This window comes from Zootoca vivipara, chromosome 4, assembly GCF_965207765.1.
Source record: "Zootoca vivipara chromosome 4, rZooViv2.hap1.1, whole genome shotgun sequence".
Taxonomy (NCBI): domain Eukaryota; kingdom Metazoa; phylum Chordata; class Lepidosauria; order Squamata; family Lacertidae; genus Zootoca; species Zootoca vivipara.
Genome location: NC_142587.1, coordinates 83,993,400 through 84,013,939, shown reverse-complemented (window position 1 = coordinate 84,013,939; position 20,540 = coordinate 83,993,400). Strand labels below are relative to the sequence as shown.

The 20,540-nt window shown below is 42.3% G+C and overlaps 1 protein-coding gene across 5 annotated transcripts in view; it reads left to right on the top strand.

The window, feature by feature from the left end:
• The window catches only part of GRIA4 (glutamate ionotropic receptor AMPA type subunit 4), a 230,668-nt gene that overhangs the window by 197,867 nt on the left and 12,261 nt on the right, over positions 1–20,540 (top strand). For all 5 annotated transcript variants that reach the window (XR_015949708.1, XM_060273856.2, XM_060273855.2 and 2 more), the window contains 3 exons: positions 1,808–2,178; positions 4,619–4,817; positions 7,274–7,521. Coding sequence is in view for 4 of the 5 variants with exons in the window: in XM_060273856.2 (XP_060129839.2) it covers positions 1,808–2,178; positions 4,619–4,817; positions 7,274–7,521 (818 nt within the window). In the remaining variant the exon portion in view is untranslated. The remainder of the gene's footprint in view (positions 1–1,807; positions 2,179–4,618; positions 4,818–7,273; positions 7,522–20,540) is intronic.

Genomic DNA, 20,540 nt, shown 5'->3' with positions numbered 1-20,540 from the left:
ATTTTTGGTTCACTCCCGAACACAAATTGGAGGCAAGCAATAAAATCCTTGTAACAATACCCAAAGCTTGTTTTTATTTATTTGAATTCAAATATATTTTTGTTTTGTATTGGTACGCAGCACAATCCAATGCTTATTTACTCCAAAGAAAATTCCACTGTGATCTTATTCCTGGGTAATTGTGGATAGGATTGTCGACTATGTCTGAAATTTTAAACATGCTTGCAATGCATGAATCTTTCACTCAACGCGGGGCTCATACCCACAAGCCTGAGAGTAAGGGGTCTCATGTTCTACCAATTGAGATATCTGAAGAACACTGTCCTCCAGAGCTAGGGGGATCCTTGCTGTTTTTCTGATGAATCTAGATGACTAAAATATTATCTGCACAACACTATAATCTTTAGTGATGAGCTTATTCATCAAAGCACTTTCTAGTGATGAATGCAATTAGCTACCTTTTGCAGGTGTTCTCAAAATCTCCAGTCAATTCTGGTTAAATATTCATTCTTCTGCCATGGAATGTTATCCACTCACTGCATGATGAATAAGGAGGTCATTGCCCATTTCTGTCAAAGTCTAACAAAGAATGAGGCTCTGAAGTTCAAGTACTTTATGCTGCATTTTGTTAAGCTTCCTTGAAAATGAATATTTGAGAAGGAAAAAAGAGAATGTGAATTAAGCCACTGAAACAGGCGGCAGCATTCAAGAGATTCCACACTTTAAACCATGCCTTTTTATTGGATATCCCTATTTTTTTTATTGCTTTGTCAAAATGGGAAAAGCTGATAATGAGCCTTGCTCATTCTGATTAATGGAGCCATGCACTCTTAAAAGTTTAACATGAAGGTGATTAGCTTCTAGACCAGAGCTTTCCAAACTTTCCATGTTGGTGGAACACTTTTTAGACATGCATCATTTCGCGACACAGTTTTACTAGCAAACCGGAGGTTAAACTAACCCCTTATAAGAGCGTTCGCACAACACACCTACACCCTGTAGCCGACACACTAATGTGTTGCGACACACAGTTTGGAAAGCTCTGTTCTAGACATTGTAAAAGCTCTTCAGAACTGAGGGCACTGGCTGCAGTCCAAAGCCCCATGGAACTCCAGGCTGCACACAATTGGCTCCACAAGCAAGGTAACATTTGAGTGTGCTTTGTAAGCCCACTGGGAATGTACATAGTGTGCAGAGAGGTGCTGTACAGGCTACATCACTGCCTGGCCTCCCGTAGGTTAGTTCAAAATAAGCACGATGCTTTAAATTAGTTCAAGATGAGGTGAATATTTGAAAAATCAGGTGAAAAGCAAAAAACTAAAACCCAGTTCAAATGGCATGACCTATTTCTATTTGCATGACCATTCCAGTTCATCCCCTGGGTCAGGTGTTTCCCGCCACCACCAAGACAGAAAGAGAGGAAGTGTATATACATGCTTTACTCTTTTCAAGGGATCTGTGTAAAAGTTGGATCTAGCAGAATTAATCTGAGCCTTGAGAAGGCCATAGAGCTGAAAGAGGAAGTGAGGAAGACTGTCATTTATTCAACTTCCTCCTTCAGCTCCAGGCACTTTTCAAGTTTCATGATCAAAGAGACATTGATGCTACCAATAATAGATTATAGAATGATATTTATGCAATAAGAATACACACATGTACACACACGCAGTCCCCGATTCACTTTCTTTGGTATCCATTTTGGCCTTTAGTTTTAAGAGGGCAAAAGTCTAATGCATTCATTTGTTGCGTAACAATTTGTGCCATTTCATGTTTCCCTAATCTGTAGTTATTTGGGTTCTCTTTGCAGAAAGCAGAGATTGCTGTCGCGCCTCTGACCATCACTTTGGTACGAGAGGAGGTTATCGATTTCTCTAAGCCCTTTATGAGTCTGGGCATATCCATTATGATCAAAAAGCCTCAGAAATCTAAACCTGGAGTGTTTTCCTTTCTGGACCCCTTAGCCTATGAGATCTGGATGTGCATAGTCTTTGCCTACATTGGGGTCAGTGTTGTCCTGTTCCTGGTGAGCAGGTTTAGTCCATATGAGTGGCATACAGAGGAGCCAGAGGACGGCAAAGAAGGGCCCAGTGACCAGCCTCCCAATGAATTTGGCATCTTCAACAGCCTTTGGTTTTCCCTGGGTGCCTTCATGCAGCAAGGATGTGATATTTCTCCCAGGTTGGTATGAAATAATACCTGTTTTTTTAAAAAATGTATATTTTATGATCAGCGGTGAGAATACACAATACAGTACACAAAGGACAGCCACCTGCTTGCCGCTGTTTAAAAATTGATTCTTCTGTTCATTAACGTGTTCTGAGTAATTGCCTCCCTTTCAAATCAGGCAGGCACATTGAATCATTTTTAAACCTTTCGTACGTTTCAGGTTCTTGTAGTTTTTAAAGTTTCACGGTATTCGTTTTATTTTTGCAAAGCAGGGATTGTGTTAATGGCAGTAGATAGGTACAGCCAGTTGGCAGCTCCTGGGTTGGTAGGGGGAAAGGATTGTAATGGATATTCTATTTTTTAATGCCGCATCTCTATTTTAGATTTGGGATATAATAAGTATGTTGTTTGTAAATGTGCACGTTTGTACATAATGTTATGCGTAGGTGCGCCACATCTGGGAAATCCTCACAACTAGGTAACATCAAACTTATTGTGGCATATGATCACTCAGGGGCTTGTAGTTTGTGTGTTCTGGCAACCAGACCCGTATGGAAAGCAGAGTGGGTCCCCCCAAAACACAGGCATTGGCCAGCTCTGGCTTGGGATGAAGCCAGCAGCCTCTGTATTACATGACGACAAAATGAAAATGCTTTCCCAGTGCATTTCAGTTGCTCTGTTTTTTCCATTTCTTGAGCCAAAATGCTACTGCTGTGGGAAATCTTTATTTCACTGCTACAGTAGGATCCCTCACCCACCAAGTAAAGTGGGAGCAAGAGATGTCCAGGGCATAGTACAAAGAACTCTAACACATCTTCTCAAACAAAGAACTTTAAGCTAACTGGTTTACATTTTTGTCATAGCATGCACGCATGGATCATGCACACTTATCAACAGCTACACTCCTAGACTATCTACCTTTGAAGTAGCATCTGTTCCATTGCCTCGACAGCACCCACCCCCACCCCCGCTTATCTCCATCCTCCCTCCCTCCCCATCCATCTCACAACTATCGGGCTGCATAACCATTAGGCATTCCACATGTCCACCCTAGGCCATGCTCAAATGCAGGCAATCTTCAAACAGCTGCATTGTTTTAAATTATTTCTTCAGACTACCAAAGGTAATATGGAAAATGCAGCAGGTGGAACGTAAATTAGAGAATCAGAATTTAGGGTGCAACCATGCTGAACAGAAATCAATATCGAAACCTCCATACAGGAGTACACACTTAGGATACAAAGCAGAGGGTGTTTGTTGGATGTTAGTCCTGGCGAAACTAGGGATTTCATGAGGCCTGGGCTGCATTTGAGTGAGTTTCTGTTTTTGTGTTGAAATGTGCATATATATATTTTTCAATAGTGGAGTATTACCAGTATTTGTCAAAGGTGCATATAACTTATGTGAAAACAAAGCCATTTTGCTATTTTTCTCAGGGTCCCAGACCCAAGACACTGCCTTAAAGGAGTCCCAATCAGTTTCTTATTTCAATAGGACTTAAGCATCACTGACTTTCTCTGAATAAGGACTGTTCTCATTCATTTCTAGGCAAACCTGGCAACAGGTAGCAGTGTGCCTGTTTGGGTGTCTATAAAGTCTAGACTTTATAAAGTTAATGGAATTGACTGCGGTGTAAACAGTTTTCAAAGATGGTCAATTTTGCCATGAAAATCCAAAGAGTTCTTCCTGGTAGCTATCCAATTGGATACATATAGACCATGTTGTCTGCATTTTGATTAGAGGTGGCAGGCATCTTTGTTTTGTATTCTTTCATATGGTGTCCTAACAAATACAGAGCACGCTGGATTCTTTTTAAGCATACCTTGCTAAGTACGTAAGAATATGTTCCTGGAATACAGAAGGTAATGTAGCCTGGCTGTTTTAAAAACTTCCAGCCTTCACTCAATCCTTTCTACAGACCTGTCTGCCAAAGAACCCTGGCACAGGGCTTAGGATTCCATCTCAGACCATGTACAGCTGGGTATTTTGAGGCTCACTAACTGAGAATGTGTCCTGCAAGCCATTCAACACCCCCCCCTTACTGAGAGGAAGATCAGTCGTGGTGGGCAAACTTGTCTTTCAAAGAAGCTTCCCTTCAGCGAATGATATTTTCACTCATAAACTTGCAAGGCGCCTTGTTATTCCCCTGAACGCAGTTCGAAAACCACTGAACTCCAGCTGCTGTAGCAGCTGCTTTCTCGTTTGAGAAATATAATTAAAACTCAGAGCTATGTTGCATTTCTATTTATACGCCACACTGTATCCTGGATTGAGCCCCGGATATCAGGAGAAGCTTGGTTAAACAGAACTTTGGTCCTGTTACGTTTCAGTCCCGGTTACTGCTGCTTGGCGAATAAATTTCCTGTAATGATGGTATCTCTCACTGTCTCTCTCTTTCTCTTTCTCCTTGGCCAAGAGATAGGAAAACATGCATTATCTTATTCATGTTTAGATCCCTCTCAGGTCGTATAGTTGGAGGTGTGTGGTGGTTCTTCACGCTCATCATTATTTCATCCTATACCGCTAACCTTGCGGCTTTCTTGACTGTTGAGCGAATGGTCTCCCCCATAGAAAGCGCAGAAGACCTCGCCAAACAAACCGAAATTGCATATGGGACCCTGGACTCCGGGTCGACGAAAGAATTCTTCAGGGTAAGTTGGCAATCCTACTAGGTTCTTGTTTCCCTTGCTCTCTACCTGGGAACCGTTCGGAACGCAGTCGGAATAATGATGCATTATGGAAAATCAGATTTGTGGTCTTGTAGCTCCTACAATATTGGCATTGCGTGTTTTTTTTTAAAAAAAACTCCAATTCCACTTGTTGGCGTTTGCAATCATTTTAATTTGTGGCAAATATATTGATCTTGACATGTCAGGCTAGGAACTGCCCTTAGGGATTGTAGAGGCAGAGGTAATTAAGATAGCATTGCTCTGCTAGCTGATTGCAAACCACAGCATGGAGACGAAAAGGAGTACGGAGTATATATGATGATTCCAAGGGGTCTTTCGGGTTCACTTTTGCTTACGGGTTTTTTTGAAGGCGCCCTTTGGTGAAAAGATGCATAATAATGTAATTCCAGGCACTGAAATGAAGCAAAAGGGATGCTTTATAAGTCTGTAACTATAAGAGATATTGTTCCAGTCATTTGCCTAACCACATTCATTTTGTAAAGCTTTCTATTCATGTTACTTTAATTTTGTTTTTCTGCTACAGAAATATAAAATTTACCCTTTTCTAGAAGCCTGGAGACAGAAATTACTGGGCATAATTAAGGACTCTTATGCCCCACTATATGCTTGGCCATGGAGACTTGAAAGTGTTTAACTTGGACAGGATTGTGTTCATTGCCATTAAATATAGACCCTTAAACATTGGAAACAGCCCAGCCTTTGATAGGATAGTTAAGCAAATGGTTAAATTTCTTAGGCTCCACCCACACCATACATTTAAAACACTATTGCACCACTTTAAAGGTCCTAGATAATCCTGGGAACTGCAGTTTATTAGGGGTGCTGACCTCACAGAACTAAAATCCCCAGAATGAACTATAGTCCCCATGATTCTCCATGACTGCTAAAGTGGTATAATAGTACTTTAAATAGTGTCCTCCATCACTTTTACCCATGGCCTTCTGCCCTAAATATGAATAGAACATAGTTCAATGAAACTGTATAAGAACCACTAGACAATGCATGTTTCAGCTGTTTGACACAACCCTTAAGGGAGCTTCTAGAGCGGGCATCCCCAAACTTCGGCCCTCCAGATGTTTTGGACTACAATTCCCATCTTCCCCAACCACTGGTCCTGTTAGCTAGGGATCATGGGAGTTGTAGGCCAAAACATCTGGAGGGCCGCAGATTGGGGATGCCTGTTCTAGAGCGATGTCCTCTTTGAGCCCTGTTATACTTCCAGAGGAATGCAAAAAGGCCTTGGGACATGCCCCACAGGGATGTTTTCCTGTGCCACCACCCTGGTTGCCAGGACCTGAGCCTGCAGTGGGGTTTGAATGTGAAACTCAAAGGATGCCTGTTGGTGATTCATTGTCTGTGCCATAACCCAGCTCTAGCCAAGAAGGGGAGCTGTAGGCAGATCAGCCATTCTCAAAAGCTAAGCCTCTTAAAACAAGAATATGTCTGAACAGGTGCTCCTCAGACCTACATAAAAGCTTCCCGGTTTTCTCACTGGTGTGATTTCTTCTCTTACTCTGCATATGCACCCATTATACACTGTGCATGTCTTGTGAATTTAGTTATTTCTACTACACTAGTGACTTTTTGCCTTAGTGCAGATTCTGAGTTTCTTTTTGCCTTCCGTTCACTAGGGTGATAACTGGGCAATAGACAGTTAATAGGTAATGGCCATAGACAGGCCTTTGGCAAATCTATTCAAGGTGGGTCTATCAAGCAAGTATTTCAGGCTTGCATCTGACCATCGGAAATGGATATTTAGCTATCAACTGGCTATGTTGGTGCTATTCAGCTGTTTCCTAGCCTTTTCCCTTTATTAGCAGGTCTAGCAGGGCTGGTGAATAGCGGAATTGGCCTTTAGATAGCATGAGTAAGAGTTACTTTGGGTAGATTCGATGCTCCCATGTAGTGCCAAATGACCTCCTCTATGAATGATCCAGAGGTGGCTACCGTATTTGCACAGGATGGGACCATTCCATGAAGAAAATGCACAGGCTGTATCACACATCAACAGTCGGTGCAACTTTTCCTTGCACAGCCCTGTGTGTAGCCAGATTTTGTTGCTTGCATCAAACCAACCTGTACAAAAGGCTACACTTAGCAATCATTACATTTCCTGCCAGTCATTCTGACACCTGATTAGTGCATCCTCAAATAATTTCTTCTGTTTGTCGTGGATTCTGCCTGGAAATGATTTTAACATGGCTGCGCATAAAACTTATGCGCATGTGCGGCGGTAAGCAATGCCAGGACAGCAGCATCTTTCTACAAATGACTCTAATGCTATCGAAAGGTATACCCCATCCCACCCCCATGGAATGATCAAAAACACCTGACTCCTGATACATTATGCATTGTCACCTGTTTCTGTGGCAACTTCGTTCCTTTGCTGCATCTAATCTCCTTTTAATTTCCTTCAGAGATCTAAAATAGCAGTGTACGAAAAGATGTGGGCGTACATGAGCACAACAGACCCGTCCGTGTTCGCTAGGACTACAGCTGAGGGAGTTGCCCGTGTTCGCAAGTCCAAGGGCAAGTTTGCCTTCCTCCTGGAGTCCACCATGAATGAATACATTGAGCAGCGCAAGCCATGTGACACCATGAAAGTGGGAGGAAATCTGGATTCGAAAGGCTATGGCGTAGCCACACCAAAGGGTTCTTCATTAAGGTGGGTGGAATAGTATAACAATATAAGATGTGTTGTTATAGTATTCCACCTTCCCTGATGCCCCTAATCTAGTTCTTTTTGTGTTGTTCTGTGGACATGGTATGTTCGTTTTTTTTCTTCCTTTTCCCATTCCCCATTTTCGATCGACAAGGAGGTAACGGTTGTACAACCGAATAGTCACAATTGGTGCATATCTATCAAGGCCATATAAAAAACAAACTGGTCAGACACTGCTTCCAAGTTTTCCTCAAGACAAAAATGTAGCTCCAAGTGCTATTCGGGCTCAACAGGTTTTTTTATTTTACTGAATTACATGATAGCACTGAGCAGCTTTAGCCTGTCATATTTTGGATGGCCAAACATTAGGTGAGAATCTCCTTGTCCCGCCATGATCTCAAAAGGACAGTATGACTGAGACAAAAACAGCCTCAGTGAGTCCTTTGTTGAAGTGTCTTTTTGTGCGTAAAATATTTTAAAACCTTGCCGTTTTTACTCCCAGTTTTATTGCTGACTTCGAAGGCACAATTTTTAAAATAAACTTTTTCAGAAAATGGATGCAAAATTATACCGTATGAACCTAACGCACCATACAGTGCAATTCTATGTGTTTTAACTCAGAAGTAAGTCCCAATGGGTTTGATTTGGCTTACTCACAAGTAAGTGAACACTAGACTACAACTTTAGATGGGAATGCCATGCACACCTACCTGGGAGTAAGCCTCACTGAAAAATAGGAGACTTCATTCTGAGTAAACATGCATGCGATTCTCCTTCATGTCTTTGCTGTTACATACAAAGATGCAAATGTATTTCCCCCCCCCCCCCCACGAATCAGTTTGATTCCCAAGTTGTGTTGATGTGTGCTGATGATGGAATAACTCATAAATCCTTTTGAATTCTGGAAACAGTGGCAGCTTTGAATGAAAAAATTCAAATGCCTCGTTTTACATTGTGTGGAACATGGATAATCTCTCCAACCTGCTGCCCTCCAGTTAATGTTTTACTACAAATCCCATAATCCATGCTGGCTGGGACTGATGGGGTTTGGACTCCAAAACACCTGGAGGATTACAGACTGGGGAAGGCCGAGCTAGGAAAAATGTGAAATGGCAGATGTGTCCACAAAATGCCCAGATTTCCCCTCTAGCAGCTGCTGTGTTGCTGCAAATCATCTGGCTTTAAGAAGCCCCTAGTTTCACCAAGGGCTACTGGGGAATTACAGTGGCTTTGTTGTCCTACCTAGTAGCTAGATGGGCAGGGGAGGCCTACTTGTTCTATGGCACAGAGCAACTCCTTTGGTTATGCTGATCATGGTGCTTAACTAGTTAGCCAAAGTATTTACTTAAATAAAGGAACCGGTCTGGCAAACTGGCTCCCAATACGTTCTACCCCAACAGATACAAAATCACAAGAATTGAAAGAAACTCACGGCATATTCCACACTTACTACTGCATAACAATATCATTATTCACAATTGGTTTGCAACCTATTTTTCATCCACTCTCCGTTGTGTATTCAGTGTAGTACAAATACCTCCTTGCACTTTGGGAACAACTTCCGCTTGTGTAATGGGATTTTCCTTCCTTCTTTTCGTCCCCATGCACCCCCTTAAATTGTTCTGGGTGTTCCCCAATCCTCCAGATTTGGGGGTGGTGTGGAATGTGCACGGGTGTGGGAGAGAGCAGAAGTTGTTGTGGAATTATTTCATTAACTACTGCACTCTGGGTACTTGATTTTGAACTACTGGGTATTTGATTTTGCACACCTGACAATGTGGGTTTCGCATTAGGAACAGAAAATCACAGGAACAGGAAATTGCATTAGGGACAGAAAGTCGGCGGTGTCCCTAACCACTTTCAGGCCAAGCGGGAGCAATTACACTTCTGCTTTTGCTAAATGACTGCAAAAGAATTCTTGTACTCTAATATGAGGAAAGAGAGAATCGCTTATTAGATTGGGTGGGAAGAAAGGGAGAATTGTTCTCAGAATGTCATGCTCCAGTGTATGGCTGAGTCTGACTTTGGTATTGTTTATGATTTTAATATTTTTTGGAAGGAAGAGGCAGGGTGCAATTGATTTAATTAATAAATAATAGTAGCAAACACTTAAACCTAGCTAGAAAGCAATCAACCGTTCGTCTCTGTACCCTTCTACTTCGACCAATGAGCACCCAGTGGAGGTTGCTGTTAAACAAAATTCCTGCTATTTGTTTGAGGGAGCAAATCTCCCCGAACAATCATCTCTGTCTTGGTAATATACAGTAGCTGTTCTCAAAGGGTTTATTTAGCTCCATGTAGCTGAAACTTTAATGCCGTTCCTCGTTCGTTGCTGTCAGTCTTCAGGGAATATCTATAATTTAACAAAGCTCCTTTTGGTAAATAGCACTGAGTTGGAAGTTATTAGAAATAGGTAGAGTTGTATCACTGGTACAACCTAAAGGGGATTAGAGAAGGCTGGCCTTCCTTATCCATTTCTATTCCTCCATTGTGGCTTTAAAGGGCAAATGTCCTTGCTAGCCCCTGGCTTGCTTAACGCACGGTCAGTCTATGTGCTTTGGAAGGCAAGAACAAAAACTACCTAGGTGATTGAACTGTGCTTTGAGTTTATTAGAAGATTCCCCCAAAGTAGTTTATTCACTCAACCTAGTGGAAACTGGACTGTGTCCACCAGGCTATTTGTCTCTAGATAGGCTATTGTCCACCAGGCTATTTGTCTCTAGAGTTTCTGCTGCTGTTTTTCCTGTATATAAGCTCCAAATTCAAATACAATATTGTTTTTCTTCCTTCAAGTGGCCAGGAGCTAACACCCAGGCTTTCTTTCTTCGTTCCTTTATTTCTTCAAGCCTCTCTCATCTCAAAGCAATTCATAATAACAGTGATTGAACACAGAGAACAAAATACCATATTATTATAATAATTCAATGCAATCCAACCCAGACTGAAATTATTAAAGCCCATCACAGTAGAACAAAGAATACGAGTCAGCTTCTTTCAATGCTTTTGAGTGCACTATTGCCCAATTCAGAAAAATTTTCCATGAGAAACTAAACTGAATTTGAGATGTGTCTTTGTTTGGAGATTCCCCCCCCCAAAAAAAAGAACTCACTTTCCAAAATTATACTCAGCTGTAATAAAATTTTACTCTATGATAACATTGTGCAGAAAAATAGGGGGGGGGGGAGAACTTCAGACTAGTTTTACAAAATAAATGTAAGTTTATGTAGAAAATGGTTGGTGCATGTTAGTTTAAATGTAAACATACCATAAAACCAACTCAGTAATATTCCCCATTGGCATTTTCCCCAATGAAGGTTCAAAAATAAGTATAATTTATCGGAACATTGCTGGAAGTGTGTCATAAACGGTGTGGGAGAAATAAAGCGAGAGCTCCCTGCCACATGCTTGATTTCAAAGATAGGCTAATGAATATCTTTGAAATATTCAAAGATATTCATTAGCCTAATAGGGATACAATCTATTTAAGAGAAATAGACCAAACAGGAAAGGAGGAGGAGTAGCTTTATATGTTAGGGATATGTATACCTGTGAAGAGATCCAGGATTTAAAACTTCAAAGCCAAATTGAGAGTATCTGGGTCAAAATTAAGGGAGAGAAAGACAACAGTGATCTCATTGTGGGAGTTTACTATAGATCCCCAAGCCAAACTGAGGACACAGATGATGCCTTCCTGGAACAGATGGCCAAGCATTCCAAAGGAAGTGAGATAGTAGTAATGGGGGATTTCAACTATCCTGATATTTGTTGGATGTCAAACTCAGCCAAGAGCATAAGGTCGAACAGATTCCTCACTGGCCTTGCAGACAACTTCATTGTCCAGAAAGTGGGAGAAGCAACAAGAGGATCAGCCATTTTAGATCTGGTCCTAACCAATAGTGATGACTTGGTTAGTGGGGTAGAAGTGGCAGGATCATTAGGTGGGAGTGACCATGCTCTTCTGGAGTTTATTATCCAGCGGAAAGGAGCAACCAAGCATTCTAAGGTCCAAATTCTAGACTTTAAGAAAGCCGACTTCAGAAAACTTAGGGAAACGCTGGGTGAAATCCCATGGACAGTAATACTAAAAGGGAAGGGAGTTCATGATGGTTGGGAGTTTGTTAAAAGGGAGATATTAAAAGCACAACTTCAGGCAATACCAATGAGACGGAAACATGGAAGGTGCCTAAAGAAGCCAGGCTGGCTATCTAAAGAACTTTTGACTGAGTTAAGATTTAAAAGGGATATGTACAAAAAATGGAAAAGGGGGGAAATCTCCAGAGAGGAATTCAAACATATAGCCAGCACGTGTAGAGACAAAGTCAGAAAAGCTAAAGCACAGAATGAACTCAGGCTCGCTAGAGAGGTTAAAAGCAACAAAAAGGGCTTTTATGGGTATGTCCGTAGCAAAAGGAAAAACAAGGAAACAGTGGGGTCACTCAGAGGAGAAGATGGTGAAATGCAAACAGGGGACAGAGAAAGGGCAGAACTCCTCAATGCCTTCTTTGCCTCAGTCTTCTCCAAGAAAGAAAACAACGCCCGACCTGAAGAATATGGAGCAGATGATTCAGCAGGGGAAACACAGCCCATAATAAGTAAGGAGGTAGTACAAGAATACTTGGCTAGTTTAGATGTATTCAAGTCTCCAGGGCCAGATGAACTACATCCAAGAGTATTAAAAGAACTGGCAGAGGTGATTTCAGAACCACTGGCAATAATCTTTGAAAATTCCTGGAGAACAGGCGAAGTTCCAGCAGACTGGAGGAGGGCAAATGTTGTCCCTATTTTCAAAAAGGGGAAAAGAGAGGACCCAAACAATTACCGCCCAGTCAGCCTGACATCAATACCAGGAAAGATTCTAGAGCAGATCATTAAGCAAACAGTCTGTGAGCACCTAGAAAGAAACTCTGTGATCACTAAAAGTCAGCATGGGTTCCTGAAAAATAAGTCATGTCAGACTAATCTGATCTCATTTTTTGACAGAATTACAAGCCTGGTAGATGAAGGGAACGCTGTGGATGTAGCCTATCTTGATTTCAGCAAGGCCTTTGACAAGGTGCCCCATGATATTCTTGTAAAGAAGCTGGTAAAATGTGGGCTAGACAATGCTACCATTCAGTGGATTTGTAACTGGCTTACTGACCGAACCCAAAGGGTGCTCATCAATGGCTCCTCCTCATCCTGGAGAGTAGTGACTAGTGGGGTGCCACAGGGTTCTGTCTTGGGCCCAGTCTTGTTCAACATCTTTATCAATGACTTGGATGATGGGCTTGAGGGCATCCTGAGCAAGTTTGCAGATGACACCAAATTGGGAGGGGTGGCTAACACCCCAGAGGACAGGATCACACTTCAGAATGACCTTAACAGATTAGACAACTGGGCCAAAGCAAACAAGATGAATTTTAACAAGGAGAAATGTAAAGTACTACACTTGGGCAAAAAAAATGAAAGGCACAAATACAGGATGGGAGACACCTGGCTTGAGAGCAGTACATGTGAAAAGGATCTAGGAGTCTTGGTAGACCACAAACTTGACATGAGTCAGCAGTGTGATGCAGCAGCTAAAAAAGCCAATGCAATTCTGGGCTGCATCAATAGGAGTATAGCATCTAGATCAAGGGAAGTAATAGTACCACTGTATTCTGCTCTGGTCAGACCTCACCTGGAGTACTGTGTCCAGTTCTGGGCACCACAGTTCAAGAAGGATACTGATAAGCTGGAACGTGTCCAGAAGAGGGCAACCAAAATGGTCAAAGGCCTGGAAACGATGCCTTATGAGGAACGGCTTAGAGAGCTGGGTATGTTTAGCCTGGAGAAGAGAAGGTTAAGGGGTGATATGATAACCATGTTCAAATATATAAAAGGATGTCATATAGAGGAGGGAGAAAGGTTGTTTTCTGCTGCTCCAGAGAAGCGGACACGGAGCAACGGATTCAAACTACAAGAAAGAAAATTCCACCTAAACATTAGGAAGAACTTCCTGACAGTAAGAGCTGTTCGGCAGTGGAATTTGCTGCCAAGGAGTGTGGTGGAGTCTCCTTCTTTGGAGGTCTTTAAGCAGAGGCTTGACAGCCATCTGTCAGGAATGCTTTGATGGTGTTTCCTGCTTGGCAGGGGGTTGGACTGGATGGCCCTTGTGGTCTCTTCCAACTCTATGATTCTATGATTCTATGATTCTATGATTCTATGAATATAAGGGAGCCTACCTTTGAAATCAAACATGTGACTTCCTCCCTCCCTCAACCCCCACCACAATTCTCATTTTAAAAGCTATTAGCACTTGCAGCGTTTTTTTCTCCTGACTTGCTCTATGGATTCACCAATATGGCAACATGTTTAGTGAGATTAATCTGAATTGTAACAAAATATAAAAAATCTTTCCAGTAGCACCTTAAAGGTAAAGGGACCCCTGACCATTAGGTCCAGTCGTGATTGACTCTGGGGTTGCGGCACTCATCTTGTGTTATTGGCCGAGGGAGCTGGCATACAGCTTCCAGGACATGTGGCCAGCATGACAAAGCCGCTTCTGGCAAACCAGAGCAGCACACGGAAACACCGTTTACCTTCCTGCCGGAGCGGTACCTATTTATCTACTTGCACTTTGACGTGCTTTCGAACTGCTAGGTTGGCAGGAGCAGGGACCAAGCAACGGGAGCTCACCCCGTCACGGGGATTTGAACCGTCAACCTTCTGATCGGCAAGCCCTAGGCTCAGTGGTTTAACCCACAGCGCCACCCGTGTTCCAATAGCACCTTAGAGACCAACCAAGTTTGTCATTGGTATGAGCTTTCATGTGCATGCACACTTCTTCAGATACGAAAGCTCATACCAATGACAAAGTTAGTTGGTCTCTAAGGTGCTACTGGAAAGAATTTTTTTTATTTTGTTTTGACTATGGCAGACCAACACGGCTACCTACCTGTAACTAATCTGAATTGTGTTTCACTTGAATAATGTATGACCGTAATGTGTTCTCTCTCAACCTTGATCACTTTTTAAATCAAAAGGTTATATGTCACCTGGTGAGACCGGCACAATAAAACAGGAGAAATTAACACAAATCATTGTTGTTGTTTAGTCGTTTAGTCGTGTCCGACTCTTCGTGACCCCATGGACCATTGCACGCCAGGCACTCCTGTCTTGCACTGCCTCCCGCAGTTTGGTCAAACTCATGTTTGTAGCTTCGAGAACACTGTCCAACCATCTTGTCCTCTGTCGTCCCCTTCTCCTAGCGCCCTCAATCTTTCCCAACATCAGGGTCTTTTCCAAGGATTCTTCTCTTCTCATGAGGTGGCCAAAGTATTGGAGCCTCAGCTTCACGTTCTGTCCTTCCAGGGAGCACTCAGGGCTGATTTCCTTAAGAATGGATAGGTTTGATCTTCTAGCAGTCCATGGGACTCTCAAGAGTCTCCTAACACAAATCATACAACTCAATAAATCAATAAATCCAGACCAGAAATAGTTAAAATCAAAATGTTACATTCAGTACAGAGAGCCACAAATGAAATATCCAGCAACTTATCCAGCAAAGCTCACTCCATCAATAAAAGCTCTAGTCTAAACCAACCCGAACGCCATTGCTCTGCCATGATACCTAATGCAACTTGAGTCTTTAAGTGTACTTCTGATTACCATTTCCTACAGAACAAATATGGAGGGTTACCCATTGTTGACTTGTTCTAACTCTGGTCCACAGAATATACCATAAGGAATGTGTTACTCTTGTTATAAAATAAAAAAATTCCTTCAGTAGCACCTTAAAGACCAACTAAGTTTATATTTTGGTATGAGCTTTCGTGTGCATGCACACTTCTTCAGATACACTTGTTATAAAAGTTATTCTTTATATAGAGAGATGGCACTAAAGCACCTGAGGAAAGTATTAATCAATCAAAATTGATTGGCACCATCTTGTGAAAGTGTGTGTGTGTGTGTGTTAAAGCTGTGAATCCTGGTCTATACAGTTTCACCAAGATGATAAGGTGCGTCTTAGGCTTTTGGCCAAAATAGATTCCTCCGATTTTGCATGTCATATCCCCAGTGCTATTTTTTCTAGAAAAAGAGGTGCTGGAACTCACCATGAACACCTCCCTTGTTCTCTTATAATAGCAATGGCTAGAACTGAGTTCCATCTTTTTTCTTTTTTCTTTTTTAAAAAAAGCCCTGCATATCCCCAAGCCCAAAAGACTGTTGCTTATTATATTGCTTTTATTGATGGCACAAGTTTAACATCTTTTTTCTTCTTTCCATTACGTATTTTGCCAGTAGGGTTTCTGGGTCTTAAAATGTGAAAATGCTCAGGAAATTATGGCACCTGCAAACAGTTTATATTTCTTTATAGCAGCCGCCATGGAAATGGAAAAGGAAAAGAGGCCAAGTGTACTCTGCCTTGAACAGGAGGGGAAAACTGTGGGGATTCTGACATTTAAAAAGATTTATCCTGCTAAGATAATAGTGAAATGGCAAGCAGTTCACATGAATAAGGTCAGGGGTCACTTTAATGCTTTCTCTTCTGTTTGCAACGGCAACAAAAATCCTCTATGTAGCCATAAAATCATGGAATCATACAACTGATTCTCTAAGATGCCTCAGTGGGGGCTGAGCTCATTGTTTTAATGGTCTCCAAGATCTCTGCATTTAAAAATAGTGTTGCAGCTTTCACAATTTTAGAAAGCCTCTTCTCAACTGAGATTACCAGTTTGAAGTAATGTCTTGCCCAGGGGTGCCATTTTCAGAGGGCAACAAAACAGGTAAGTATTAGCATTGTGACATACTTTCAGTTAAGGGGTCTGTAAAGGGAATGACACCAAAAAAAAAAGTGTCAGGAAATCAGAGCCCCATGGAGCATTTTATCAGGACTAAAGGATCAGGTTTTTTTGTGGTTTTGTATTCAGGGCCAACCCTACCATTAGGCAGAATAAGGTAGTTACCACAGGCAGTAGATGTTGGGGAAAGACGGCAGCAGGGCGGTGTTTGAGGACAGAACTGTGTGCACCACATGGCCTGGCCTGTTCCCCTCAGTTTTGGTAGAAGACGCTGCCATTATTGAAATAAGTTTCAATGGCCAGTTTAGTCAGCTTCTTTGTGAGTGGGGTGCCATCTTGTCCCTTGTTTCAGGTGGCAGAATGTCTTGGGCTGGCTCAGATGGGGGGGGAACCTTCACAATGTGCTGCTGTTTTCAAAAACACATTCAGGACAATGTTCTGGTTGTACATTTCCGCATAAGCTTTAAAACTTGGCGACAGAGCATTCTAACTTCACAGTTAGAGAGTTTGCTGAAATGTTCATAGAATTCTATTGGCACTGGCTGCTAGGGTTGCCAGACTCAAGAGGACAGGACTTCTGTGCCTTTAATTGTCCTGCTCTCTTTGGAGTCTGGAAACCTTAAAGAGAAACCAGCAGACCCTTTGTTTAATTTCCAAGCAAATGGTCTGCTGGTTTCTCTTTAAGGTTTCCAGACTCAAAAGAGAGCAGGGCAATTAAAGGCACAGAAGTCCTGTCCTCTATTAGAGTCTGGCAACCCTACTGGCTGCCTATAGCTACTTGATATAGCCCCCAATCATGGTTTGCAAGCTGAGGCTCTGGTGGACTCAGGAAAGCTCCATGTGTGCAGAAGTTTCCATATTCAGTGGTGGGTAAGCTCTGCATGTCCAGGGAGAAAATCTATGTGGAGTTTCCTAGCACTGAAGGGGAAAGACAGTTTCTACTTGCAAGGAGCTCTATCTTTGGACTGGGGCTGAGAGAACTACTCTGTGGGATTCAGTTCAAAGATTATGACTTCCCAATGTGCCCCTTTAAAAGCACTGAATTGAAGCTTACTGTCTTCCGTGATAGAGTTATGTACTGTAGTTCTAAATCATAAAATAAAACCTGAGCAACTTAGCTGGGCCTGCACAACCCTGGGTATTTCTGAGAGTTTTGTTTTAAGAAAAATATTTCCATTTCCTTCCATGAACCTTCTAGAAGTTTCCTTCGGGTGGGCAGGTGTAAAATATTGTGCCAGAAGAACAATATTGTTTCATTGCAAAGTGGACAGCAGCTTATTTTGATACACTGGGTTGCATCTTAATTACACTGCTATAAAAAGAGACAGTGTGAAACAAAAGTGTTTTTTACATGGCCTGTTAGATATAGCAAGGAATGCAATGTGGTTAGATTCATAACCAATTTGAGCTTAATTTCAGAACAATGAGAGGCGCTTAAAAATCTCATTTACTTCATTCCTTTTTATTTCCATTTTTTTTCTTATTGTGCTGTGAAATTGTCTATGGATATGGCTAATAACCCTACTAAATAACCCTCTCATGATTAGCTTTTATAGAGTTTTTTAATTGTTATTTTAGGACTATCAACAGCAATTTGCACCTTCCTCAAAAAAGTAAGTGGAAAAGTTTTATTCTTCCTGATCCGTAATAGTGAATTTTGGCCAGGGTGAGTAATTCTTCCCCCCCCCCCCGCCCCGCGATGGATTTTGCTTTGTTTTTCTTTTAAGAAATCAAGTAAATCTGAAAATTTTTCAATTGACAGATAATTTCTCTAAATAGGAAGAGGACATATCCTGGTACTATAAGTCATTAGCATAAGATTTGTAGACATTCAGGGCAGCATCCAGTATTTCTGTTCTGCTAGTGCAAGATGGGAGCCATTGTGGTACAGTGGTTAGAGTGTTAGACTAGGGCCTGGGTGACCAGTGTTCAAATCCCCACTTGGCCATGAAATTCACTGGGTTACCTCAGCCCAGTACTGCCTATCAGCCTAACTTGCCCATTACATCTTCCTTCCATCTTGCATGTGGTTACGAAGTAACCACCTACCCAAGCAGTGACTAAACCCAGACCTGTTAAGTTTCAGGAGTCCGGTGGTCCTCAATTTTTTAAAAAAGAAGTGGGGAAAACAAGGGGTGGTGGGATCCACCTAACATGTTCTTGTCAGCACAAGGATTTATCCTTGGGCAGTGGAATTCCTCCCTCTGCACATGCCCCACCCACACCCACCCCAAATCTGCCCCACAGGGTTGATGGAAAACGCAGAATAGATTTAGGGGGCATACAGGAGAAAGAGAGTGAGAAGTGCCATCCTTGTGCTGACAGAATGAGTAACTTGGTGCTATACCGGATCCAACCCCTTGTGTACAGAGTAGCATTTTGTTTTGACTTTCAGCATGATGGAAAGAGAGGTTGAAATCTTCAAGAAAAAGCACCCCATGTATTTCCAGTTCGCTGGAAATACTCAAGGGAAGGTTGGGTTGAGGTACTAACTGAAAACAAAACTATTGTCATCTAAATGATTAATTGGAAATCCATAATAAATATCTCTAGTTCAAAAGCAGTTGCTTCCTGGAACAAATGAAGCAAATGAACAATTTCAGTCCAGTCTTGCTCTTTTCCCTCTCCCTCTTGATCACAAACCATAATTAGAGTACGTGTATAAAATTACATTTGTCAGATTGCCTAAGAAGCGTAGCCCCAAAGGCTTTATCCACAAAAAAAGCAGAGTGTTATCGCTAACACCACAGCCTGTATTCCTGCATTTTGAGTTCCAGGAACAGACAAGTAATTACATTATCTGTATTCACTATCTAGGTAATGCAAATTTAACAGCCACTGAAATTAGGCTCAGGTCAATTCTGTTAAGAGACAGTTGTGAAACCAAGGATCTGTGTAACCCCCCCCCCCAAAAAAGTGCATGAAAGGCAGTAAAGGGCAAAAAAATGTTTCCAAAACAGCTGACCTATAAAGATGCTCTCTTATGTGGTCCACATTAATGAGTTGGCATCATCAGGGCAAAGGTATAACCAGTACAGGTGTCACGGCCCAAGAGCCCCCTCTATCAGAGGAGGAGTTCTACAAGATGGAAGATGGCAAGGACTGGGAGCAAGAACCACCTAAGGACATATCCTCCATAGTAACTCTCCTACTAGAGCAGAGTTTCCCAAACTTGGGTCTCCAGCTACTTTTGGACTACAACTTCCATCATCCCCATCTAGCAGGACCAGTGGTTGGGGTTGATGGGAACTGTAGTCCAAAAACAGCTAGAGACCCAAGTTTGGAAAACCCCGCACTAGAGCATAGATGGAGAACATGCCCTCCCCCCGGGGCTATATAGCTCCCATAATCTCTGACCACTAGCCTTTCTGGCTGTGCTGATGGGAGTTCAATTGTAGAATTGTAGAGTTGGAAGGGACCTTGAGGATCATCTAGTAGTCCAATGCTGGAATCTCAACTAAGTGTACACAATGGATAGCCAACAACATGTGGAGGACAACACACACTCCCCATGCCTGCACTGGAGGAGCCACAATGGGAAAGTGTTGCCTCCATCCTCTGCCTTGCCCTATCCCCTTGATTCCATAACTCATCTCCAGGACACTGGCAACTCAGTAGGGCACTTTGCCATGTCCACGAGGCAGTAGGAGACTTCGGGCTGAAGCATGAGGGTGCAGCCCGTTGTAGCCCACATAGTCCTCCACCAACTACTGATGTTCACAGTTGGCTCCAAAATGTCACAAGAATAACACTCCAAACTCTTCACTTACTGGATTGTCTTTGATCTATCCCAGGCATCCCCAAACTTCGGACTACAATTCCCATCTTCCCCAACCACTGGTCCTCTTAGCTAGGGATCATGGGAGTTGTAGGCCAAAACATCTGGAGGGCCGCAGTTTGGGGATGCCTGATCTATCCTTACCTTTTAACCAGGCCTGTGGTGAGCTGTCCGTGGTCCTGACCAGTTGAAGAGTACCCTGGCCTGTTGCTTAACCCATATCAGCATGCCCTTATAGGCTTCAGCCTGGAAGCTTTGATTAAAATGAGAAGCCTTCCAACTCCTTGTGGGCCACAAAACACCTACATCCAGAATAAGTTTCTGGATTTGAGAGCTCCTTTGCTTATCTACAACAGCTTCAATTCTAAGCTTTAATCTCAGCAAAATACAGTCACTGACAGAGGATGAAATCACTGCCTTGCATTTTTACATGTTGCCACATGGCCAACGTTTTCATTAAGCAAGGTCAGTTTGCTTTAAAC